We start from the raw sequence: 27041 nt of genomic DNA on the forward strand, positions 1-27041 counted from the left end.
AGCACACCGCTGGAGGGAGGTCAGATCGATTTGGTTGACCTCATTCTCCCTAATGGTTCATTAGGACACAGCGATGAAGACTCCTTTCCAAGCAACCTCGCCTTTCTCTCCATCCTCCCCATCCTCTCCCTCCTCTCCATCCTCCCCATCCTCTCCCTCCTCTCCATCCTCCCCATCCTCTCCATCCTCCCCATCCTCTCCATCCTCTCCATCCTCCCCTTTCTCCTTTCTCCTTTTCCTCCCCTTCCTCTCCATCCTCCCCTTCAAACCCCATGACACTCACCCAGCCAGCCACTCTTCCCTTACAGGGAATTCCTCACAGTAGCAGAGCAGAGCAAAAGCTGAAGGTGCCACAAATCTCTGCTCTGCTGTGGAAATGGATGAGCTTTTTTGTTGGCTCAGTTGTTTGGCCAAAATATAGACACTTGAGAGATGCAGCTTTCTAAATAGTTGGGGTCACTTCCTGTACATATTGTTAAAATGTAGGAAAGAAAACAAACTAATAAAAAAAAAAATTCTTCCAGTCAGTGTTTTTGGATAGGGTCACCAGATATGAATTCCTGTGTCATGTTTCCTCAATGTAAAAAAAACAACTTAAAGCATCATTACTAATATTGCATAACAGCCAGATAACAGTAGTGACTCGAAACGGTCAAATATAAACTTTTATGGAGATGTGCTATATGTATATTTAACAACCACAATAAACATCCCAAAAATATTTCCCCCTTTTTTTTCACAACCAATGACCCAAAAAAAACTGTAATACAAACTTCTCTCTTGGTTTCATTTGTCAGTAACTGTAGAACAACACAACAAAAAGCTGCACCATCACTTCTGCATTCATTCAGCATTATGTGCAAAGTCTGTGTCCGAAAGGCACAGGGCCTTTCTTTGTAGTTGCAATTGTTTTGCAAGCTCCTCAGAGGGAACTTGACTACCCTGGTAGTTCACCGAGAAGGTAAACCATGTGGACCTGTGCCTCCAAAGAACGCTAGAGGAATCCTGCAAGAGGGCTTTGAAACCTGTGGGGGGGAAAAACATCACCCTGTCCCTGTGAGCCATACACAAGACAACCATTGCACTTTTATGCTATATCTATATATTTATGAATGTAAAGCGATAAAGGAATCAGAAGAAGAAAAAAAAAGCCAAGACAGAAGCTGAAATGAATTGCACCTCAGGACAGAGGTCAAGTTGGAGAAAATGCCCGTTACAAAAAGAAAAACAAGGTTTCCTGCGGTTGTTTCTCGCTCTTCGAATCTGTGATCTTAGTGGAAGGTGTTGGGGTTGGGCCGGATCATCATGGACACTTTCTTCAGGGAGTAAGCGCCGCCGCGGAACTCGGCCCAGTAGACGCCGTCCTGGTACCGGCTGCGGTAGTGCCCGCCCCGGTACCACACGCCGTTCAGGTTGGAGTGGGCACAGGCGTTATACCACCAGCCACCCTTCTGGTAATGGGCACAGTTACCTAAAAAACGATGCAGCTGTAGTCAATGCAAAGTAGAGACAAATGTATGTTTTTAAATGAGTTTAAAAAATATATACATATGATAATTCATCTCCGTATTTTACCTAACCCTTTTCCATTTCTTAAATAGTACCGTTGCTTTATAGCTGAAAAATACAGTATGTATACCTCCATAACCATGCTTTCAAAAGACTTTTACCTGTGCTGCCCAAATACACACAGCTCTGCCCATGAGGTTTGATCAGAAATCGGTACAGTCTGTCCCACTGTGCAAACCCTCGGGTTAATGCTCTTTGGCAAAGTCCCCCCATAGATGGTCTTTTTAAATATTCCTTGTTCGCCTCATACTCGGCTCTGAGTTGTGCTGCAGCACTATAGCAACCTGGGCCCATATCCACAAAGCATTTGAGAGTAGGAGTGCGGATCTAGGATCAGTCCATATAATCTTATTCATTATGATCTAGGATCAGTCCATATAATCTTATTCATTATGATCAGTCCATATAATCTTATTCATTATGATCTAGGATCAGTCCATATAATCTTATTCATTATGATCTAGGATCAGTCCATATAATCTTATTCATTATGATCTAGGATCAGTCCATATAATCTTATTCATTATGATCTAGGATCAGTCCATATAATCTTATTCATTATGATCTAGGATCAGTCCATATAATCTTATTCATTATGATCTAGGATCAGTCCATATAATCTTATTCATTATGATCTAGGATCAGTCCATATAATCTTATTCATTATGATCTAGGATCAGTCTATATAATCTTATTCATTATGATCCAGGATCAGTCTATATAATCTTATTCATTACGATCTAGGATCAATCCATATAATCTTATTCATTATGATCTAGGATCAGTCCATATAATCTTATTCATTATGATCTAGGATCAGTCCATATAATCTTATTCATTATGATCTAGGATCAGTCCATATAATCTTATTCATTATGATCCAGGATCAGTCTATATAATCTTATTCATTACGATCCAGGATCAGTCCATATAATCTTATTCATTATGATCTAGGATCAATCCATATAATCTTATTCATTATGATCTAGGATCAGTCCATATAATCTTATTCATTACGATCTAGGATCAATCCATATAATCTTATTCATTATGATCTAGGATCAGTCTATATAATCTTATTCATTATGATCTAGGATCAGTCCATATAATCTTATTCATTATGATCTAGGATCAGTCCATATCATCTTATTCATTAGAAAAGAGGCAAAACTGATCCTAGATCAGCAGTCCTACTCAGGGATTTTGTTTTTTGCTACTGTAATTCTTGGGCAGACTAAGCATCCAAACAATGTTCTATATACATTTACGGGATAAAAAAATAAAAACTTTCATTGTCAATTTAAACGACTAAAACCACATAAGAGACAGATAATAGACTTATATATATGTTTTATTAATAATCTTGGAGAACTAACAATCACCAAAATAAAGCTGGACTAGGGAGAATTTAGCAGTATAGATTTTGGTATTATGTTTGAGCAAAAGAGCGCAGCATTAGCCATGGCAGAATGTATAGAATTGCGGGACCTTAGCTTTAAAACGGCAACATTTTCTCTCAACCCCATGAAGACATTTTTAGAATTGCAGGGAATTGGCCTAAAAAAAGCAAAAATGTCTACACGGCCAAGATTGGGGGAGTCCTAAAATGTTCAATTTTTTTTTAGCAACGCCGACGGGCTAACCGTGCCCCCTGACGTGCCCCCCTGACACGCACCCTGCCACCCCGACCACCTAAGCCCATTTTTCTACCGAAAAAAAGCCCTGCTACTCTTGAGATGCTTTGTGAATACGTGGCCTGGTTTTTTTGTTCATTGTTGTTCATTGCAGCAGTGCTAAGCAGGATCTCTGTGGAGAGACTCCAACCATGCAGTGGTCTAAGGCACTGCAGTGCTTAAGGCGTCACTACAGACCCGGGTTCGATCCTGTGCTGTGTCACAGCCGACCGTGACCGGGAGACCCATGAGGCGGCGCACAATTGGCCCAGCGTCGTCTGGGTTAGGGGAAGGTTTGGCCGACCGGGATGTCCTTGTCCCCCAGGCGTACGCACGCTGACACGCTCGCCAGTTGTACGGCGTCTCCTCCGACACATTGGTGCGGCCGGCTTCCGGGTTTAAGCGAGCAGTGTTGTCAAGAAGCAGTGCGGCTTGGCGGGGGCCGTGTTTCGGAGGACTCGTGGCTCTCGACCTTCGCCTCTCCCTAGTCTGTACGGGAGTTGCAGCGATGGGACAAGACTGTAACTACCAATTGGATACCATGTTATTGGGGAGAAAAAAGGGCTAAAAAATGTAATCAATATAAAGAAACGAGGACGGTCTTCCGCTCTCTGTTCTTGCTTACAAGAGAAAACGCATCTTGAATAACACCCGTTTCTACATTTAGACTTTGTTTGCAAATGACTCTTTTCAGAGGTCCTAACGCTACCGGTGTGTCCATGCCTTAAGACCGGCAAAACCTGTCAACGACCTCTTTTCATGTCTACTTGTGCTGAAATTCACTTGAAATAAGCAAGATATTGTTGAGGAAAATGAGCGCGCTATTAATCACCTCTGCCGGAAGACTTCTGAAAGACACTGAGAAATGAACATAGATATTGGGCAGACTTCTGAGATTAACAGTGATTTTGGATTCGACCACGTCTGACCCAATGAATCAGAAGACGAAAGTGTCTGAGCTGACTAAGTATGACACACACAAGTCTGCTGTTGGTTATTGTGTATCCATGAATCACTGTCTGGTAGACTATTCCTCTGAGTAATAGCAGCCATCGCCAAAGGGTGTATTCCTCTCACCTGTATACACGTCGTGGTCCCTGTCCAGCGTGGTGAACTGCTTGCCGTTGTGCCATGTGAGGGAGTCCCCGGCGTTGCCGTGGTAGCGACCCACTCTTAGTTTGTAGAAGTCTGCCTCTGCCTCAATACGGAAGCTGGCGTATTCGGCAAAGGTCTTGCGACCGGACCAGTCCTCCAGCATCACCAGAAGCTTGTAGTTGCCCTGGTTGGTCAGCCAGTAGATGTTTTCAAGACCCAGCCAGTATTCGCCGTCAATGTTACCAAACCCTTGCTGTGAGAGGGTAGAAGCAGGAGGGAGAGAGGGGGGGAGAGAGGGGGGGTGGGGGTATGGTTTATTGCTGTAGATAAGTCTAAATGTGTCGTTCAAAGGCATTGACATTCACTATACCAATGTCCACCCTCCCAAAAACACACACAATGTAGTCTGCACTTGTATGCAGAGCTCTTAGAAAGCTCCATACAGTAAATGCTTCCAGGACCACACATTTCCCATTCACCGTTTGTCAAAGATGGCAGAAGGGACTAAAGCGCATATGTGCGACACTGGTATAATGTCAGAGAAAGAGTGGTGGCATAATAGCAGGATGTGTTTTAAGACGTCCTCTCCCCTAAAGTCGCTGTGCGTCTGTAACTGTGGCTCCCATTTTTAAACCACACATGGATTAAATCAGGAGGGAAGCACATTACCCTGCCAACTATGAGCCTGTCATTTGTGATTCGGGGTGTCTTAAGGTGCCTCGTTGCCAGAAGAAAGAGTGGGTGGTGGGGCTTGGAAATAGTCTTGTGTTCTTGGACTCAACTTTAAAGGGGAGGTAGGATTTTTCCAAATAGGCCAGTCCGACCTCTGTGCTGCAGGATGTGAATCTCTAGCCGCTAAACGTTTGGCTTTGTGCTCTTACGATTACGACATTCTGGTTCAGACCCGTGGCAAATGGAGGAAACCACACTTCATGGCTAGTAGGACCTTAGGTCATTGAATTGGCTGTACAAAACTTCCCATCGAAACGTAATTTTAATATCGTATCGTGATATCTTGTGTCGACTGTTTGACAACTTTGTTCTATCGAGATGGTCGAATAATTAATTGAGAATCTCAACAAATGACATTTTGGAACTCTCCGGATTTTTTGGGGGGAAGATGATACGGTTGCACAATCAAATGGAAATGTAGGAACTGAGAATAGAGACCCCTCAGAGAGTGAATCTCCCGGAATTCTGCTCAGTATTTGATCACATGATCGTCTTGGCATTGGTTTGGTTCCAATGTCCAGTGAAGCTGTTTCTCTTCAATGTGCTTTTCATTTGTCCATGCAAGAGGAGTGTGTGTGTGTGGACCAATCCAATCAAACCCTGGACTCAAATGACCTTTTGCTGTTTTGAAGAGCAGTGAAGTACTAGCCTATAGTATGATGGGGCTACCTGGCTGATACTAATCTATATGATGAGGCTACCTGGCTGATACTAGCCTATAGTATGATGGGGCTACCTGGCTGATACTAGCCTATAGTATGATCGGGCTACCTGGCTGATGGAGATCCTGGCTGATACTAATCTATAATATGACTGGGCTACCTGGCTGATACTAGCCTATAGTATGACGGGGCTACCTGGCTGATACTAGTCTATAGTATGACGGGGCTACCTGGCTGATGCTGGCCTATAGTATGATGGAGCTACCTGGCTGATACTAGTCTATAGTATGACGGGGCTACCTGGCTGATACTAGTCTATAGTATGATGGAACTACCTGGCTGATACTAGCCTATAGTATGATGGAGCTACCTGGCTGATACTAGCCTATAGTATGACGGAGCTACCTGGCTGATACTAGCCTATAGTATGATGGAGCTACCTGGCTGATACTAGCCTATAGTATGATGGAGCTACCTGGCTGATACTAGCCTATAGTATGATGGAGCTACCTGGCTGATACTAGCCTATAGTATGATGGAGCTACCTGGCTGATACTAGCCTATAGTATGACGGGGCTACCTGGCTGATACTAGCCTATAGTATGATGGAGCTACCTGGCTGATACTAGCCTATAGTATGATGGAGCTACCTGGCTGATACTAGCCTATAGTATGATGGGGCTTCCTGGCTGATACTAGCCTATAGTATGATGGAGCTACCTGGCTGATGCTGGCCTATAGTATGATGGAGCTACCTGGCTGATGCTGGCCTATAGTATGACGGGACTACCTGGCTGATACTAGCCTATAGTATGATGGAGCTACCTGGCTGATACTAGCCTATAGTATGATGGAGCTACCTTGCTGATGCTGGCCTATAGTATGATGGAGCTACCTGGCTGATACTAGCCTATAGTATGACGGGGCTACCTGGCTGATACTAGCCTATAGTATGATGGAGCTACCTGGCTGATACTAGCCTATAGTATGACGGGGCTACCTGGCTGATGCTGGCCTATAGTATGATGGAGCTACCTGGCTGATGCTGGCCTATAGTATGATGGAGCTACCTGGCTGATACTAGCCTATAGTATGACAGGGCTACCTGGCTGATACTAGTCTATAGTATGATGGGGCTACCTGGCTGATACTAGCCTATAGTATGATGGAGCTACCTGGCTGATGCTGGCCTATAATATGATGGAGCTACCTGGCTGATGCTGGCCTATAGTATGATGGAGCTACCTGGCTGATACTAGCCTATAGTATGATGGAGCTACCTGGCTGATACTAGCCTATAGTATGATGGAGCTACCTGGCTGATACTAGCCTATAGTATGATGGAGCTACCTGGCTGATACTAGCCTATAGTATGATGGGGCTACCTGGCTGATACTAGCCTATAGTATGATGGAGCTACCTGGCTGATGCTGGCCTATAGTATGATGGGGCTTCCTGGCAGATATTCATTACAACCTCAATAACAAAGATAGGTCTGTGTTAACAGCCGTGGGCACAGCGCAGTGAATGTATTGCTTACTTCCTGTCCTCTCTAAAGGGAAGCAACTCCCCTTGTTGATGTCTCCTAGTGGAGCTGTGTTGTGCTCCTTTTAGTTTATCTTGATTCAATCCCTCAGAAAAGAAAGTTATTTTCACTGCCTGTTCTATCTGGGCATCAAACCGTGGATCTACTGTTCTACATAAGACAGCCACCTTTACCTTGTAGGTGTCCCAGTTCCTGAAGAAGTTGACGGAGCCGTCCTGGCGCCTCTGGATGACTGTCCAGCCGCCGGGGTCGTGCCTCTGGTCACACCACACCTGCATCAACCGGTTGGCGTTCTCAGGCTTGATCAGGTACATGCCGCTGGTGGCGTGACCCTCCTCTAGAGCAGCAAGGCAGTCCTTGAAAGGCCCTGCAGAAAGAGGTCATGATGTGAGTAGTGTCATGTGAACAAAAGGTTCAAGGGTGAAAGCTTGTGGTTAAACACAGCTGGGGGAAGGTTTTCCATTGGATGATGTGGTCAAGCATGGGTTGGTCCAGGGAGCTATTGTGCTCCCTCAGGGGTTTCCTCCTTTTAGTTTATCAGAACCTTGATTCGAAAGATTGCTGGGAAAAGTTGCCTAGCTTACTCCACTCTCTCAACCCTCCAGCTGAGCTCAATCTCTTCTAATAACCCTGGAAACCTGTTCCCATTTGCTTATCCCACTAAGCTGAGTATCTCCATAGTATAGCCTCTTATTCTGTGGTTATACAGTTCTCTTAGAAATCCTGGGACTCGCAAGGTTTTTTTTTTCTTGCTGGAAAAACTCTGTTTTAAAGCCTAGAATTGACTTTGGCTGCAGTTTGGGAAGGGGGGGGGGGATAGCTGCCGGGAGGCTGACACAGGCCAAGAACAACACTGGCATGAGGGCTGCGGAGAGAGGTAGCGCTTTACTGGCATACAGTAGCCTGTAGATTATCAGGTACTCTAAAGTTTCTCTCAATAGCACAGCTGTTAATATCATTTAATTGGGCATATGTTCCTTTATCCTGGTGACGCCGATTTACTTTGCCAGAGTGCTGAATAAAGGGGAAACCCTCTAATGTTGAGGTGCACTCGAAACTTCAATGATAAACCATCGTCTCATCATTTCAGGACGAAATATTTGACCAAACCTGGCAAAGATTTGTCTCCGCATGAGGTAAATGTCAGAGACTTTTACATGAGAAATGTCCAAAATGGCACTGTAGACCACTGCAGTAATTGACATGACCCTGTATTTAGATATTCAGCCTGTTTTCTGGAGGTGTCAGACTGTCACTGTCCCTTCCCACCCGTCTGGGTCTAGCAGTGTTTATGCAAACATTGCTATCCTACGACATCATTTCCTGCTGGCTCTCAATGACCGTTTTGAGATTTTTCCGGTTCAACCTGAGTGATAATTGCAGTGCTGTTTTTATTATGACTCCATGTCTAGCAGGATAGCGTGTATCCAACAACTTTAAGTGTTCAATTCATATTGAAACAGAAGTGCTGAGAATCGCACATAATGGTGTCTGGTCCGTAATCAAAACATGGATCAGAGAGGAGCATTATCCCCAGCCAAGCTGAGACTTTCTTGGAACTATAAATTGTAATCTGGGCATAGTCACATAGTTGTGAATTTTTATCCCAACTCTAAATGTGTGTCCCCCCCCCACCCCACCCCATCTCGTCTGGGAGCACTGAGAGACCTCCTGTGTTATTTCTAATGATGCCCACACACGATGTGTGGCATGGTGGCAGAGAGCTTAATCACCGTAACCCACACACTCCCTCCCCTTAACACTAGAACCGCCATCGGCCAACTGCCACTGACGATTAATTTTGTAAATAATAAAAAATGCCCCTTTAAAAAAAAAAAAACTAAGTCCTGCTCCTTCCCTGACTTTAACTAAATGTGTGTTTTACTGCTCATTTGTCAGTAAAAAAAAATCACAAACAGAATTTGGAGCCTTTTTAGCTGTTTTTTTTCTCACACTTTTTCTTAACTTAACCAATGTGCTCTAGAACGTTGGTACCCAGCCAGGCGCTAAGACAATGTGCTCTAGAACGTTGGTACCCAGCCAGGCGCTAAGACAATGTGCTGTAGGACATTGGTACCCAGCCAGGCGCAAAGACAATGTGCTGTAGGACATTGGTACCCAGCCAGGCGCTAAGACAATGTGCTGTAGGACATTGGTACCCAGCCAGGCGCTAAGGAAATGTGCTGTAGGACATTGGTACCCAGCCAGGCGCTAAGACAATGTGCTGTAGGACATTGGTACCCAGCCAGGCGCTAAGGCAATGTGCTGTAGGACATTGGTACCCAGCCAGGCGCTAAGGCAATGTGCTGTAGGACATTGGTACCCAGCCAGGCGCTAAGGCAATGTGCTGTAGGACATTGGTACCCAGCCAGGCGCTAAGACAATGTGCTGTAGGACATTGGTACCCAGCCAGGCGCTAAGACAATGTGCTGTAGGACGTTGGTACCCAGCCAGGCGCTAAGGAAATGTGCTGTAGGACATTGGTACCCAGCCAGGCGCTAAGACAATGTGCTGTAGGACATTGGTACCCAGCCAGGCGCTAATGAGTCTCTCTCTCTTGCATGTTACTTCACAACTTAATTGAAATTAGGCCCAACTGAATGATATGGAGGGTGAAAAGGTTGATTTAATTTAGAAAGACAATAGTCTAATGATAAGTTTGTTATCCCTATTTATCAGTGTTGGCGCTCATGTTTATAGCAAATAATTTGACCACGCGCCTTGTGGGTTGATACCGTTCTCTTTTACGTTATACTTTGGAAAAAAATAAGCTGTGACGGGACTGTTTGATTTACTATAACTCTATTACTAATCACATTTATTGTAAGGGAAACAAAAACATACATGTTACAGTAGGCCTTTAGAATAATGCGAAACATATCCTTGACTCTATCCAAGTTGATGAGCATTGGGAAGCAAACGATTCCAGTCGGCCTGTGAAGCCGGACCATTGAAACTACACCTAAGCTACACATAATAAGACAAGAATACATTGATAATAGTCTGAATTACAATATTATCAGTTGTACTATTGTGCATCTTGGTATTGACAGATGCAGAGAAAGGAGCATCACTTTATCAAATCCTCCCTCGGCGTGCCATGAAAGTAAAACATTTAGATTTCTATATAGTATCAGAAAGAGCATATTCTGCAGGTTCTATATAGTATCAGAAAGAGCATATTCTGCAGGTTCTATATAGTATCAGAAAGAGCATATTCTGCAGGTTCTATATAGTATCAGAAAGAGCATATTCTGCAGGTTCTATATAGTATCAGAAAGAGCATATTCTGCAGGTTCTATATAGTATCAGAAAGAGCATATTCTGCAGGTTCTATGACTCTTTGTCCGAACATTCAAGAGGTGCAGCTGTATTTCCAAATGTAACTTTTTCCAAGAATATCTGCGCTGTTCATGGGTTCAGCACATGACCACTCATGCGGCAGCATTGCTCTGGATTCTAAGAAAATACTATATTAGTATATATATATATTTACTTTTACACCTTTTTCTCCCTAATTTCGTGGTATCCAATTGGTAGGTAGTCTTGCCAACTCCCGTATGGACTCGGAAGAGGCGAAGGTCGAGGGCCATGCGTCCTCTGAAACATGACCCAACTAAGCCGCACTGCTTCTTGACACAATGCCCACTTAACCCGGAAGCCAGCCACACCAATGTGTCGGAGGAAACACCGTACACCCGGCGACCGTGTCAGCGTGCACTGCGCCCTGCCCGCCACAGGAGTCGCTAGAGCGCGATGGGAGGAGGACATCCCTGCCGGTCAATCACTCCCCTAACCCGGACGACGCTGGGCCAATTGTGCGCTGCCCCGTGGGTCTCCCGGCCGCGACAGAGCCTGTCCTCAAACCAGATCTCTAGTGGCATAGCTAGCAACTGTGATGTAGTGCTTTAGACCACTGCGCCACTCGGGAGGCCCAAGCAAAGACCACTTACCTAATAAACGTTAAATATGCTGTTGTTTTACGTTAAATACATTGTGATGGACTTGGAACTAGTGTTTTGTTAGTTACAGCCTAGAGTAACACAAACTAATCAACATTCTATTATGTACTTAGAAATAATAGTTTTTTAGTGTTCTAATGTCACCTACGACCTTTATAAACACAACCAACTGATTATTCTTCCGATAGCATTTATGTGTTTATTAGACTGTTAGAATGTTGATGCGTCATTGGCGGGAATGATAAAAAAACTGGCTCTTAGGCATGCGTTTTGTAAAATTATACAAAACATACCCTTGATTCTATCTAAACAAATAACTGTTGTTATATATTTCCATGGATATATTTCGACATGCAATTCATGCTTTACAATTGTTTATGCACTATTTATCAAGCCTTGGTGCTTATGTTTGCGCACCTTGTGGATTTATTTAACTAGGCAAGTCAGTTAAGAACAAAATCTTATTTTCATTGACGGCCTAGGAACAGTGGGTTAACTGCCTTGTTCAGGGGCAGAACGACAGATTTTTACCTTGTCAGCTTGGGGATTCGAACTTGCAACCTTTCGGTTACTAGCCCAACGCTCTAACCACTAGGCTACGCTGCCGCCCCACGCTTAGTCTAAAGGGGACGCCCGGCAACGTTCTCAACATTCTCTAGCAGGTTCTGATAGGCTGAAAGGCCAGGCGCTGCTGGTGTTAAAGGGTGTGGTTTATTTCACACGTTTTGACCAATCAGTGTAAATCATGATGTCACCACTTTTAGACCGGTCTCTCCACTATTTAGGAGGACACGGGGAACATTTAAAAAGGCCTGAGGTAATTCAAGCTGTAGTCAAGCTCTGCGGGAAGCTCACTGTCACCTACTGCCAATGAAAATGGGCCAGACAAATCTAATTTGTCTTCTCTTTCGCTTTCCCCCAGGCCCTTGCGGATACACTTTGGTTCCTAGCATACAGATCTGCTCCTGTATTTACGAGCTGATGCTTCCGCTTTACTTTCTTCTCCTCTCTCTACTGATTTAATGCCCACTGTGGAGAACTCCTGGTCGGACAGAAACTGAAGGCTGTAAGGACTACTGTGTGTGTGTGTGGGGGGTGGGGGGGGTGGAATCCCTAAATGCAGGCATATGTCTGCATTTGATATCCCCTAAGCAGTCTCTCGCTCCCAGCTTGTCGTCGATCAACTCCAGCAGCAACCAGCAGGCTCTTGTTACTGCAGTTAATTCACCTTTTTTCAGTGGCGTACCGCAGTTTTGCAAGGCCCCCATTTTTAGGAGAAAACCACTAACTTCCTGCAATTCCCCCCAAAATGCCCATAAGGCAATTTTTCTTTATTTCAGTTTTATAGCTAATCTCATGCTATTCTACGAATGTTACCACGAGGCTGAGAGAAAATGTTACATTTTTAAAGCTAATTTACTGTAATCCTAAACATTTTTGTCATGGTTAATAACGTGTTCATATGCTATCTGGAGAGCGGGGTCTGTGGGGAGAGAGTGGGTCACCAGTGTCTCTTTTCCTATATTAAAACCAGCCCCTATCTAATACTGGTCTGGCTTCTATGAAAACCAACCCCTATCTAATACTGGTCTGGCTTCTATGAAAACCAGCCCCTATCTAATACTGGTCTGGCTTCTATGAAAACCAACCCCTATCTAATACTGGTCTGGCTTCTATGAAAACCAGCCCCTATCTAATACTGGTCTGGCTTCTATGAAAACCAACCCCTATCTAATACTGGTCTGGCTTCTATGAAAACCAACCCCTATCTAATACTGGTCTGGCTTCTATGAAAACCAACCCCTATCTAATACTGGTCTGGCTTCTATGAAAACCAGCCCCTATCTAATACTGGTCTGGCTTCTATGAAAACCAGCCCCTATCTAATACTGGTCTGGCTTCTATGAAAACCAGCCCCTATCTAATACTGGTCTGGCTTCTATGAAAACCAGCCCCTTTCTAATACTGGTCTGGCTTCTATGAAAACCAGCCCCTATCTAATACTGGTCTGGCTTCTATGAAAACCAGCCCCTATCTAATACTGGTCTGGCTTCTATGAAAACCAACCCCTATCTAATACTGGTCTGGCTTCTATGAAAACCAACCCCTATCTAATACTGGTCTGGCTTCTATGAAAACCAACCCCTATCTAATACTGGTCTGGCTTCTATGAAAACCAGCCCCTATCTAATACTGGTCTGGCTTCTATGAAAACCAGCCCCTATCTAATACTGGTCTGGCTTCTATGAAAACCAGCCCCTATCTAATACTGGTCTGGCTTCTATGAAAACCAGCCCCTATCTAATACTGGTCTGGCTTCTATGAAAACCAGCCCCTATCTTATACTGGTCTGGCTTCTATGAAAACCAGCCCCTATCTAATACTGGTCTGGCTTCTATGAAAACCAGCCCCTATCTAATACTGGTCTGGCTTCTATGAAAACCAGCCCCTATCTAATACTGGTCTGGCTTCTATGAAAACCAGCCCCTATCTAATACTGGTCTGGCTTCTATGAAAACCAGCCCCTATCTTATACTGGTCTGGCTTCTATGAAAACCAGCCCCTATCTAATACTGGTCTGGCTTCTATGAAAACCAGCCCCTATCTTATACTGGTCTGGCTTCTATGAAAACCAGCCCCTATCTAATACTGGTCTGGCTTCTATGAAAACCAGCCCCTATCTAATACTGGTCTGGCTTCTATTAATGGCTTCTATCATATATGATTAATAGCCGTTCTGTGTTTGCTGTGCAGTTGTTCTCTCCCCCCACGTATCCCTTCTCCCTCCCTGCTTCTATCCTCGTTTTAATTTCCTTGGTTGGAAAGGTGTTGTCATTTTCATAGACCCGGGGGCTCAAATCCTCCTCACACCTTGTGAGTCAGCGGGTTTCTTGATTCTTTCCACGGTGTCTGCCAACCCGCTCCTGAGAAGCTCTCCACTGCCAGACTGCCAATTTAATTGAAGTGATAAGCTTTCGTTAAACCCCCCTTCTTCCTGCAGGAGTTAATCTATCGTTGTGCAGGGCGGCATCGACATGCCATTTTTCAAGAACAAGGGATTCGTTATTAAGATTGACTAATCCAGTCTGTTGACAAATTGTTTCCAATTGTCATTCATTCCCTCCACCTGAAAATATCATCCTTACGTACTGGGTAACATATTTTCACACCCTACTGTTCAGTTATTTTTCTTTGGATTTTAAAGATACTCTAAAGTCGTAGAACCAAAAATAAGTGAACAGTTGTGCAACGTCATTATAGTGGTATCATTTGTAAAGGTACAACAGTAGTAGTAATATAATTCGTTTTGCTATGGATTAAGCAGAGAAGGCAAAACTCACAAACATCTTTAAAATCTCTACAGGAATGACTATGATCCCCCGGGCTCTACTTTCCACAGAGGTGTAAAATATCCCAGAGCCTGACAAATTATACTTTCCACAGAGGCGTAAAATATCCCAGAGCCTGACAAATTATACTTTCCACAGAGGTGTAAAATATCCCAGAGCCTGACAAATTATACTTTCCACAGAGGTGTAAAATATCCCAGAGCCTGACGAATTATACTTTCCAGAGGTGTAAAATATCCCAGAGCCTGACAAATTATACTTTCCACAGAGGTGTAAAATATCCCAGAGCCTGACAAATTATAGCTAATCCCTGAAATCCCAAGCCCCTGTTTGGTCCCTCATATCCTTTCCAAGATGGCACTAAGAATACCGAGCCTGGCGTTGCCATCGCTCCCTGTCATGTCGAAGATTAAGAGTCAAGCCTGGGTCCAAAGATGATCTTCAGAATCTTAATGATTGTATTATTTATTATAATATTAGCCTAATGATTGTATTATTTATTATAATATTAGCCTAATGATTGTATTATTTATTATAATATTAGCCTAATGATTTGTACACTCATACACAGCTGGGGTACAGTACATTTTGTGACTTGCATTATGAAAGTTGCCTTTTGGAAGAGCAGGGAGAGCTATGTGTAATCTCTAGGAATGTAATTAACTGTTTTGCATGGACAGTACTGAGAAGGTGTTTTAATTTGTGTTAGCAGATTCTATTGAGTGAAGGGTGTTGCTGGAATATGACAGCAATTCTGCTGTTGGTGCCACGATCATTTTCTCTATCAAACATTTTCTTTTCCTCTCTAAGTATTAGTTCTGACCTTGCGGCATACTTGCTCACCTGTCACATAGCAATGGAACACTCAGCATACTGGTGAATGCCCCACGGCGTCTACGTAGTGATGAAAAGCACCATCAACACATCTCAGCCCTAAGTGGATGCTGAAAGGTGTGTGTTTGGGTGCTCAAATTTGTTTGCAAGCTTTTTTATATTTTTTTAAACAAGGGGCTAAGCCAATTGTTCCCATTTCAGGCGTTGGAGAAACTCCGCCCAGTACCTGTCAAACAGAAGCTACCCAGATGATCTGAAGCCATGTGGGATTGCTGCCACCATTTTTTAAATTCAATCATCTGTACAGTGTCTCCTGGTTGTCAAAAAACTCAGGGTTGATTGAGGCTTTTTTTTTGCACTGAGACAATGCTCTGCATGCTCCTAACTCTCAGCAGTCAGCGATTGTGTGTGTGTGGTTCTGCTCTCTGCATCCCCACCATGAGATCCTTCTGTTCACTTTCAAAATATGGTTATCCAGACCTAAGAAAACCATTGTTCAGACGCTGCGATCATCAGATCCTGGATTGGGATGCGCAGTCACAAGGAAGAGTTTGATATGTTAGGGTAAACTTTTTGTTTGTTTGCCTGTATTCTTTTCAGAGTAAATCTCAGACTCGTTACTCTTCTCAGCCTAATCCCATTTTAGGTCTGCAGTGTATTGAAACATACGGACCGCTTCGTACAACGCACGGCTCGAGTAAATATTGTTGAGGTGTGTTTAGACTGGCTGCTAGCCAAGACCCTTTCCAGAGTCTCGCTGTGTATGCCCGTCAGCTTTTTCCCCCGTCTTGACGATTTGTGAGGAGTGAAAGTGATTTGTTCTGTGTCACAGCAGAATGGATAAATGTACCTCTCTTATATGCTCCTGTGACTGAGTAAAGTGTGTTTTCTTTGGAATGTAGGAACTCTTTCGAGCTCTCCGGTTGGAGGGAGACACTTAAGAAAAGCTGTCTAGAACAATTTATGAGCTGTATAATTAATGAAACTATTATTTACATAAATCTGCTGTGAAACCTCATTGAGAGGAGAAGTTTTTACCTTGGAGTGTGTTCACACATTCTCCCTTTCGAATTGACACACAGCTCACATGGAAATAGTGTAAGGCTATGGTCACATGGATGTGGTGTACAGGCCTTGGCAGGAGCTCCCTTTGAAGATTATAACTGAATAAACTTTTCTTGAGTTTACTGACTTCTCTGAGAAGTTGAGTTACTGCTTCTGTTTAACCTCATTAATAACGCTATAGAGGGAGAGAAAGAAGGGGGGGGATCAGAAGGGGAATGTACTCACCTGAGGGCTTGTTTGTTGTGGATGGCTGGTAAGTGCCGGGGAAGGTACTCACCTGAGGGCTTGTTTGTTGTGGATGGCTGGTGAGTGCCACTGGGCATGGTGGGCAGCGGAGGTGGCAAAGCTTTGGAGTTCTGGTCGCTCTGGATTTCATTGGTGATCTGGTTGCTGCGGGTGTATGTGGGCGGATGGTAGGGTTTACTAGCCACTGGTGGCGCTACCGGCCTCTGCTGCGTAGGTTGCTGTGGCACCACGGGGGGCTGAGGGCGAACAGGACGAGACCTTTCTCTCTCTCCCCCGTACGAGTGGCCACCTCGGTGGCAATGCTGCTCCAACTGCACGATGATGGCGCTCTGGTTGCCGGCGAGGGCGGATAAGTGCTGGTACTTGTGCTCCAGGTCACGGTAGCGCGAAGCCAGCCGACCCATCTCAGAGGTGTGGTTGAGCACGCGATTCTCCAACTGCGACATCTCCAGGGCGTTGTCGCGCTTGCGGATGATCTCGTGTAGCAGCTGCATGTAGAGTTGCGTGACGCGAGCGTTCATGTTGCGGCTCTCCTTGCGCAGGAGCTTGACCTCGTTGACGATGCCGCCGTCCACCTCCACCAGCTGCTGCAGCGACTCCATCTGTCGCCGCTGCTTCTGAAGCTCGCCGTTCAGTAGCTCCAGCTCCTGTTTGTTGACCCGGTTCTCTAGGAGGCTGTCGGGCTCCTTGGAGTTAACGCAGATGGCGCCGGTTTGCTTCTGCTGGGGGACGATAAAGGTGTAGGAGCACTTGTCCACTTGCGAGGAGGCGTCAGCTGACACAGCACGCTTGGTGCGTCCAGCGTAGAGGAACTCCCGCTCCAGAACCTCATCTATGCTCTCCAACTCCTCGGCCTCCGCCTGCAGTGTGGAGCCCGGCCCGCAGACCAGCAGCAGCACCAGAGGAACAACCACAGGGAGAATCATACTGCAGTCTCTGTAGCACCCTTACAAGAATGGTCTCTGTTTTTGGAAAAATAAGAGGGAGGAGGAGAAAAATAATCAAGTCTGTTCCTCGCCCAACAACATTCATTGACAACAGACATTCAGTGTAGAAATGTATCGTGAAGCAAAAGACAGTCGGCTCTGTAATTGTCCCAGTAAGTAGACAGTTTTGAAAGGTTTTAGCGAAAGCACTCCATTAAAGCCAAGCCCTGCTCGTAATTTTCATTGGCACCCTCTGCATAGAAACGGTAACCAACACAAGGAGATGTTATTGTTCCACCACTATCACACATCCCCGGTCAGCTATCTCAGGTGTTCTACCCGGCCTGATGAATCCCATTTTGAACTGAGAAATCTAAACCAGTGGGTTTATCGGAAGACGTTTTGGTTGAGGATGCGCTAATGGAATGTGAGGATTGTGTTCTACCACCTCAAGGTCTGCTTCGCGTCAGAGTATAAACACTCGCATGTATTGAAATCCCGTGTCTCCTGGAGCCTCTTATCTACCTCTGGCATCAAAATATCCATTATCACTTGGAGTAATTATCCAAATAGCTCGATATATCCCGCAAAGGGTGTTTAGAAGGAATGTCTCTATGTTAAGATCAACTACTGGTTGGCATGGAGCCTAGCTACATTCTCTGCTGTTGGAGCGTTGGGCCAGTAACCGAAAGGTTGCTGGATCGAATCCCCGAGCTGACAAGGTATAAATCTGTCGTTCTGCCCCTGAGCAAGGCAGTTAACCCAATGTTCCCCAGGCGCCGATGACGTGGATGTCGATTAAGGCAGCCCCCCCCGCATCCCTCTGATTCAGAGGTGTTGTTTTAAATGCAGGAGACACATTTCAGTTGAAGGCATTCAGTTGTACAACTGACTAGGTATCCCTTTCCCCATTTTTTTTTTTCTTTTTATATATATATACAAAAGTATGCGATCACTTTTGGGATGAATTGGAACGCCGACTGCAAGCCAGGCCTAATTGCCCAACATCAGTGCCCGACCTCACTAATGCTCTTGTGGCTGAATGGAAACAAGTCCCCGCAGAAATGTTCCAACGTCTAGTGGAAAGCCTTTCCTATAGCAGCAAAGGGGGGACCAACTCCATATTAATGCCCATGATTTTGAAATTAGATGTTCTACGAGCAGGTGTCCACACACTACTGGTCATGTGTTTTTTGGGATAGGTGACTTTCTTTTCCCCCGGGTTAGGGATCACCACATTTTGATTTGAGACTGGATTGGGTAGTTTTGACGCCATTGCTTTCATTTTGCTGGGCATGGTCTCATTCATGAGTTACAGCTTGTACATGTTCTCATATGTACAGGTGATGCTTTTCAGCCTTATTACTGTGGAAATATCCCCCAACCCACCGGCACCCATCTGTCCCTGATTGACTTGAACCTCGAATAGCAAGTCATATCAAATGGTTATGTCATTGCTTTTAAGTGTGACCTCACTCTTTTCCATTTTAGCAGACTTTATAGCCTACTGTAGCTGGAATTTCTGTAGGGGCCTTTGGCCAATTAAAAATGTCTATAAGCTTTGCTTCAATTTAAGTTTGAATTGTTGTGTGACACAATTAGACTTTAATGGAAGCATTTGTTGTTTTATTGCTTTTGACCAATTACAACAGTTGGTTGTGGCCATGGTTACATATATAGTTTTTGAGTAAAAAAATGGCATTCTAAATTGTGAGTACCTTCCCCTGAGATAATGCAGCATGTGTGCTCTGCCAGGTATGGTGAGGCCTTACCCTCTTCTCACTCCCCTTCCAGCGGGATAGGAATTACTTCACTGCAGAACACAATTGTTCTTTTACCTTCTGTATGTGTCAGTCATTGCCTTCTGTATGTGTGGGTCGTTACCTTCTGTATGTGTGGGTCGTTACCTTCTGTATGTGTGGGTCGTTACCTTCTGTATGTGTGGGTCGTTACCTTCTGTATGTGTGGGTCGTTACCTTCTGTATGTGTGGGTCGTTACCTTCTGTATGTGTGGGTCGTTACCTTCTGTATGTGTGGGTCGTTACCTTCTGTATGTGTCGGCCGTTACCTTCTGTATGTGTCGGCCATTGCCTTCTGTGTGTGGGGGTTATTACCTTCTGTATGTGTCAGCCATTGCCTTCTGTGTGTGGGGGTTATTACCTTCTGTATGTGTCGGTCATTACCTTCTGTATGTGTCGGTCATTACCTTCTGTATGTGTGGGTCATTACCTTCTGTGGCGTGGGTCATTATCTTCTGTGGTGTGGGTCATTAACTTCTGTGTGTGTTGGTCATTACCTTCTGTATGTGTGGGTCATTACCTTCTGTGGTGTGGGTCATTAACTTCTGTGTGTGTCGGTCATTACCTTCTGTGTGTGTTGGTCATTACCTTCTGTGGTGTAGGTCATTAACTTCTGTGGTGTGGGTCATTAACTTCTGTGGGTATTTTAAGTAGGCTGCTATCAATTTGTGGCCATCAGAGGGACCCTTGTCTGGCAGCTAGAGGAAATGACTAGAGATCAGATATCACAACGGACACCGTTCACTCAGGCAAACGTTTAAAGCAAAATAACACGAGTGAAAAATAGCACATGTATGTAAAAACAGTTCACATTTATATGTTGTAGAGTCAGTAAATATTTCACGATGCATTAATCACCATAACATCTGAAATGATCCCCTAATCACCATCACCTTCAGCTTTACAGGTGTATTGAAATCTAACAAAGCCTTTTACCTCGTTGAGCGTTAAGCGACCTACACCTGTTATGCTCCGTTTTAAAATACCTCCAACGTCAACCCTGTTGTAAACTTCATCAATCTCTATTCTGTTTTAACAGGCTATATTTACTCTGCCCTCAACCAAAGAGTATCTAATTATATGAAAGATAGCCGAGTGACCGCTCTAACAGTTGAAATGCATGTCCTCGATGATTGAAGGCGGGTGAGATCAGGTGGAACTATTCTAGCCAATGAGAGGGCAGAGACACGTGTGAACAGGCAGAACTTAGCTGTTTTCCTCAGTTGACCCAATACACAGTGCACGTGCATCCACTTATATCAGTACATTTGTAACAGCCTAAACAATTACATAACTTCTATTCAATCAATTAAGCCTCACGTGATTCAACACTCTCTGATAATCAGTTTTTATCTATGGAGGTCTATCTCACACGGACAGATTTTGGGCAAATCCTCTTCACCTCTTCCTCTCGGCCTCTACCTTGTTAGCAGGTTATATTTATTCTGCCCTCTACCTAACCCTCTAACTTGTCAATGATCACAAGGAGAGCCCCTAAAGTTGTCCGCATGCTTCCCAGATCACTACAGTCCGGTAGCGTTTTTGTGCATATATTATGACATTTTGTGACGTTTTTGGACCTTCTTTTTTTTCCTCCGCTGTTCAGGCACATTTTTTTTCCTGGAGGCAAGCCGAAGTTCATAACCGAAGTCTACGCCCCTTCGTCAGTGATTGGTCAACAGTATGGATTCTTCAGTAGTCTTTTTTTGGCATTGAACAAGACTCGTTTTCATGCACATTTCTTAATTTAAAAAAAAAATACTGCACCAAACGTTTGACGTAAAATTGCGTGACTAAGATCTCTTCGGCAAAAAACGTCAACGTGAATGACAGATTTCTTGAGTTAACTTAGATTAATACGGACTATTTTGAGGAAGTGCATACAGGCTAAGGCATCTCAAAATGGATAAACAATACTATTGCCATTTAAAAAAAAAAAATTAAGCAAAGGTCTTTTAAGGGAGTATGCGAGCACACTCGTTCAGTTCGGCTAGCCAGGTTTGACTAGACACCAGCCGAACTGAAGCATGCTGATGCCTAGTCGTTCTTTGACTACTGCCCTCTGACCTCTTCCGCTCGACCCCTCTGTTAAACGTGTTCCAAAACGTCTGTCAGGGTCTCACCCAAACCACACCAGAGCTTTCACATTCATGACTCTGGCACATTTTTACAATGGAAAAACATTGACATTTTGTGTTTCTAGTTGAGCTTGAGTTTTTCTGGGCTTTTGATAGCATTTTAAGTTTTTTAGTCTGCCACAGTGCATCAATAAAGATGGGGGTTTGCTGTGCCAACACCCCCCCCCCCCCCCCCCCCTCCCGGGAAGTACGAGAGAAAATCATGCAAAAAGACCTCAATGGAATTGGACAAGGGAGTTTTCCCTTAGCAAGATATTATGATGTAGCGGTCAATTAGCCATTTTTCCCATTCTCTGTTTTGTTGGTGCGTTTGTGTAAATAAATAAGTTGATGCCTCAGTGTCATGCTCACAACGCTACAGGCTCTTATCTCCTCATACGTTCAACACACACACACACACACACACACACACACACACACACACACACACACACACACACACACACACACACACACAAATGTAAACCTAGCGACCCCACTTTTATCCAAACAGGACAGTGCTCTGCAGAACCCCTCCACCCATCCCTCTTCATAGTGTCCATTCAAGGCTCTTAGACATGCTCTTATGAGATCATTGGGGAAACTAATAGCCCACTGCCCAACCCACGTCATAGAAGAAGATCGGAGTATCTGTTATCAGCCAAGACTACTGCCCCGACTCCTTGTTATTAGGGTGCTGTCAACTAGGGTCAGGCCAAACACACACATACACACGATTCTGGAATGAGTGACATGCACTTTCGTCTTTGTTACCCTCTTCTCGTATTTCCTCAGAAAGATCCTGTCTGAGCATGGATAAGAAGTGTCATTCAATTCCCCTCAGCTGTTCATATCACTTTTACACAAGCATCCCTCCCTCCCACACACAATCAGTCAAATGTATTTATAAAGCCCTTTTTACATCAGCCGATGTCACAAAGTGCTATACAGAAACCCAGCCTACCCCCCCCCCCCACACACACACACACACACTCACTCACACACTCACTCTCACACACTCACTCTCACACTCACTCACTCACTCTCACACACTCACTCACACACTCACTCTCACACACTCACTCTCACACACACACACACACACACTCACTCACTCTCACACACACACACACACACTCTCACTCTCACACACTCACTCTCACACACTCACTCACACTCACACACTCACTCTCACACACTCTCACACACACACACACACTCTCACACACTCACTCTCACACACACACACACACACACACACTCACTCTCACACACCTACTCTCACACACACACACACACACTCACTCTCAGACACTCACTCTCAGACACTCACTCTCAGACACTCACTCTCACACACACACACACACTCACTCACTCACTCACTCACTCACTCACTCACTCTCACACACAGCATGGCAAGAAAGGATCCCCAGAAGCCGGTGATGAGGCTCGTCTGCACCACACAAAAAAAACAGACGGCAGCGTCACTTCTTCTAAAGCTTGACAGCATCTAACCACAGCTAACCGCCTCTGTTTACCACCGGACTCCTGTCCATCAGAATGACTGGGTTAAGTGGTAGTTGACTTGATCAGAAGGACTGGGTTAAGTGGTATTTGACTCGTGGTATGACTAACATATACTTTTTAGTCATGTTCTGTTGGTTTCCGAGCCCTTACCTTGTGACTCCGCCATAATGAGTCAAATGACTGTAATTAAGCTATTCTCCTAGAACTCGAGGAGCAATAGCAACCATGATCGCAGGTAGGATGGATAGCAGATTATACACTGCTATAGTAAATAAAAAATACAAAAATAATCTGTAATTTGGGACATTCTACGGCTGGTTTGGTAATAATATTCTGATAACACATCGTTTTGATTGTTGCGTTCCACCGTTACATCAGAATCATACAATCTATCTGTAGTTTGTCTTAAATCATCACCCCCAAAAATAAATGAAAGCAGAGAATAGTAAAGTAATAAGCAGTGAGAGTACACAGACCCTGATTTAAGGGAGTTAGCGGCACTTCTGAAAAGTTAACACAGCTGTAAGGTACCGAGCCAAATGTAATTACTACTCAAACAAGCGCTCTTTAAGTGCAGGCTTTGCCACTGAAAGCTGTTAAAAAAAAAAAGTGCAGCTGCATGCAGAATTAGGGACACCGGTCCTTACCAGATAAATGCGTTGATCTCCACCACTCTCGCTCTCTCTCTCTCTCGCTCTTTCCTCCTTTAAATCCCTTGCCTTCTCGGGAAGGTTTGATTTTAAGGCTCTTCTGTGAATAAAGTCATGACAAAATCCATGGATATTTTTCTCTTGTCCCCCCCCCTCCCCCTCTCCTCCTCACGATCTTCTGTCAGAGACGTTTCCCCTGCAGTGGATGTTGTTTTGAAGCCTTCCAATACGTGACGTGCTCATTCACCGGAGAAGCAGCAGGTAGTCGAACTCGTAGAAAAGTTCCTCTTTAGTAACCGTGACCCTAATGAGCACAAAATAAGTGTCCGAACTTTATCAAAGGTTTCCCCCGTTTACTTAATTCATACGCTACAGATGCAGACTTTGTTACCTTTTTGTTTGGAGTCCATTGATAAAAGCTGAACACCTGAACATGTTTCCTCTAGCTCTGTCATAGTCTTAACACTGACTCTGTCACCTCTACCACAGCAGCCCCTTAGTCTGTTTTTCAACAGAGCCCCCCCTCCTTTTTGGCTTTTGTCTCTCTCTCTCTCTCTCTCTTACTATTAGAGGTAAGGCAGTCTTTTCGTCTCGTAGTAATCAAGTCGTGAGCCGGGACCTCCCCTTTCCCCTCCCCTTAACACAAAGGAGATCATGTTCCATGAGACACAGGGACTCCAGTCCCCCCACCCAAACCCTTGTCCCCTGCAGCCCCCCAGAGCCGTCCCCCATCTCTCCAGCCCTCCTTTTTTCCTAACCCCCCCCCCCCCCCCCTCAAATCGCGGCTGCTTGGGGAGTCAGCCAGTCACAGCCACCAGCTGCAACTGTTGCAGACTGTGGCCATAGGCTTCAGTCTGTGTTGAGCTCAAGCCTGTTCTTAAGGGAAGGGGGAGAGTGTGACATTAATTTCACCCATTTAACACGTCGTGATTCTTCCATAATTATTTTCTTTATCCCTTATGTTGCACATTTTACCAGATGGCTGGATTATCTATCGTTACATCTACTTATATAATAGAAATTAAATATTTTTGGTAAAACAATTGAATAAAATAATGGAAATGCACAGGGTTTTTTTTCTCCTTCCAGAATCCACAACATCTTAGTGCTTTATCACTACTGTCAAAGCCATGAGGCATCAGCAAATGGACTTGTCACCACTTAACCTGTCACCATGCCAGGTGGTTGTGTCGTCGTCTCTATGGACACATCTGTACCTGACACTTTGCTCATTTTTTTTTTTTTATAAGATATTCTATCCCATAAGTCCACTCTGCTGAACAGTACTTGAGACGAACCATCCCTCATTTTGTTTTGACTGGTTTAAATGGGGGCATGCCTAGCTGTTGACTGGTTTAAATGGGGCATGCCTAGCTGTTGACTGGTTTAAATGGGGGCATGCCTAGCTATTGACTGGTTTAAATGGGGCATGCCTAGCTATTGACCGGTTTAAATGGGGCATGCCTAGCTATTGACTGGTTTAAATGGGGGCATGCCTAGCTATTGACCGGTTTAAATGGGGCATGCCTAGCTATTGACTGGTTTAACTGGAGGCATGCCTAGCTATTGACTGGTTTAAATGGGGCATGCCTAGCTATTGACTGGTTTAAATGGGGGCATGCCTAGCTATTGACCGGTTTAAATGGGGCATGCCTAGCTATTGACTGGTTTAAATGGGGCATGCCTAGCTGTTGACTGGTTTAAATGGGGCATGCCTAGCTGTTGACTGGTTTAAATGGGGCATGCCTAGCTGTTGACTGGTTTAAATGGGGCATGCCTAGCTGTTGACTGGTTTAAATGGGGCATGCCTAGCTGTTGACTGGTTTAAATGGGGGCATGCCTAGCTATTGACTGGTTTAAATGGGGCCATGCCTAGCTGTTGACTGGTTTAAATGGGGCATGCCTAGCTGTTGACTGGTTTAAATGGGGCATGCCTAGCTGTTGACTGGTTTAAATGGGGCATGCCTAGCTGTTGACTGGTTTAAATGGGGGCATGCCTAGCTGTTGACTGGTTTAAATGGGGCATGCCTAGCTATTGACTGGTTTAAATGGGGCATGCCTAGCTGTTGACTGGTTTAAATGGGGCATGCCTAGCTGTTGACTGGTTTAAATGGGGCATGCCTAGCTATTGACTGGTTTAAATGGGGCATGCCTAGCTGTTGACTGGTTTAAATGGGGCATGCCTAGCTGTTGACTGGTTTAAATGGGGCATGCCTAGCTGTTGACTGGTTTAAATGGGGCATGCCTAGCTATTGACTGGTTTAAATGGGGCATGCCTAGCTGTTGACTGGTTTAAATGGGGCATGCCTAGCTATTGACTGGTTTAAATGGGGCATGCCTAGCTATTGACTGGTTTAAATGGGGCATGCCTAGCTATTGACTGGTTTAAATGGGGGCATGCCTAGCTATTGACTGGTTTAAATGGAGGCATGCCTAGCTATTGACTGGTTTAAATGGGGCATGCCTAGCTATTGACTGGTTTAAATGGGGCATGCCTAGCTATTGACTGGTTTAAATGGGGCATGCCTAGCTATTCTAGTGGTGCCAGTTCATGTTGACTAATGGAGTAAGTAGCATGTAGTCTTGGCTGGAAAATTGAAGTGAACTTGACCACTTAGGTGCAAGGATGCTGTTCAGCAAGGATTGCTTTGTATTTGATGTTATTTTCCTAGTTCCTCAGTGCTATCGCTACCACTCATGAATCTAACTTTGATTCTCTCAAAGCCATTGACTTCTGAAGTCTCCAAATTATAGTTACATGTTACTCTAAACCCTTAATTGATGGTTTTAAGGCTGACTATGGTAAATAAAACAGTCTTGTGGAAAAGTAGAACCGGGATTGTGGGAGTCCTTCACCAAGAGCACATCTCTGCTGATGCATGGTCTAGCAGTTTAGACTTAGCCAGGGAGGGTTGCCTATTCAATTCCCTCTATAGGGTAGAGAGGTCTATGTTGCTGTGCTGCAAAGTAAAGAATATCCTCACTTCGCCCAGCTGTGTGACGACATAAAACCTAAGGCATTAGCCTCTTTATGATGGTCTCTATTAAACAAAGAAATAGTAATGGTAGTATTGATAACGGTCCACGATGATGGCAGTAATATATTATATTTACGAATGGGCTTGATGAGTCTGACTCACTTTATCCCTCCCCATGCTTCAGTGCTGAAGGCAAGCCCCAGCTTGTGCCGGCTCACTCAGGCTCCGTCATCTCCCTATTCATCCGTGTAGACTGCTGCCTGACAGCGAGGATGATTGATGGGGAGCTACAGGTGAGTTAAGCTGGTAG

At 44.6% G+C, this 27041-nt stretch overlaps 2 protein-coding genes across 4 annotated transcripts in view; one reads left to right on the plus strand and one right to left on the minus strand.

Annotated features, from left to right (window-relative positions):
- Positions 1–27041, plus strand: part of LOC139544403 (ras-specific guanine nucleotide-releasing factor RalGPS1) — a 287070-nt gene that overhangs the window by 134704 nt on the left and 125325 nt on the right. The gene's annotated exons all lie outside the window — the stretch shown is intronic.
- angptl2a (angiopoietin-like 2a) lies at positions 648–24327 on the minus strand. The gene is made up of 5 exons (XM_071351433.1): positions 23751–24327; positions 16766–17696; positions 7451–7644; positions 4320–4590; positions 648–1471 (listed from the first exon to the last, which is right to left on the minus strand). The coding sequence occupies exons 2-5, from the start codon at positions 17658–17660 to the stop codon at positions 1272–1274; spliced, it is 1560 nt and encodes a 519-aa protein (XP_071207534.1). The 5' UTR covers positions 17661–17696; positions 23751–24327; the 3' UTR covers positions 648–1271.

This window comes from Salvelinus alpinus, chromosome 18 (genome assembly GCF_045679555.1).
Source record: "Salvelinus alpinus chromosome 18, SLU_Salpinus.1, whole genome shotgun sequence".
Taxonomy (NCBI): Eukaryota; Metazoa; Chordata; class Actinopteri; order Salmoniformes; family Salmonidae; genus Salvelinus; species Salvelinus alpinus.

What these genes read in the sequence shown, in the direction of transcription:
- angptl2a (XM_071351433.1), bottom strand. Translation starts at nt 17,660, where the DNA reads ATGATTCTCCCTGTGGTTGTTCCTCTGGTGCTGCTGCTGGTCTGCGGG. An exon ending in GGAACTGGGACACCTACAAG is followed by an intron (nt 4,591 to 7,450) that starts GTAAAGGTGGCT and finishes ACCCTCTCACAG; the next exon opens with CAAGGGTTTGGTAACATTGA. An exon ending in GGACCACGACGTGTATACAG is followed by an intron (nt 1,472 to 4,319) that starts GTGAGAGGAATA and finishes ATCGTTTTTTAG; the next exon opens with GTAACTGTGCCCATTACCAG.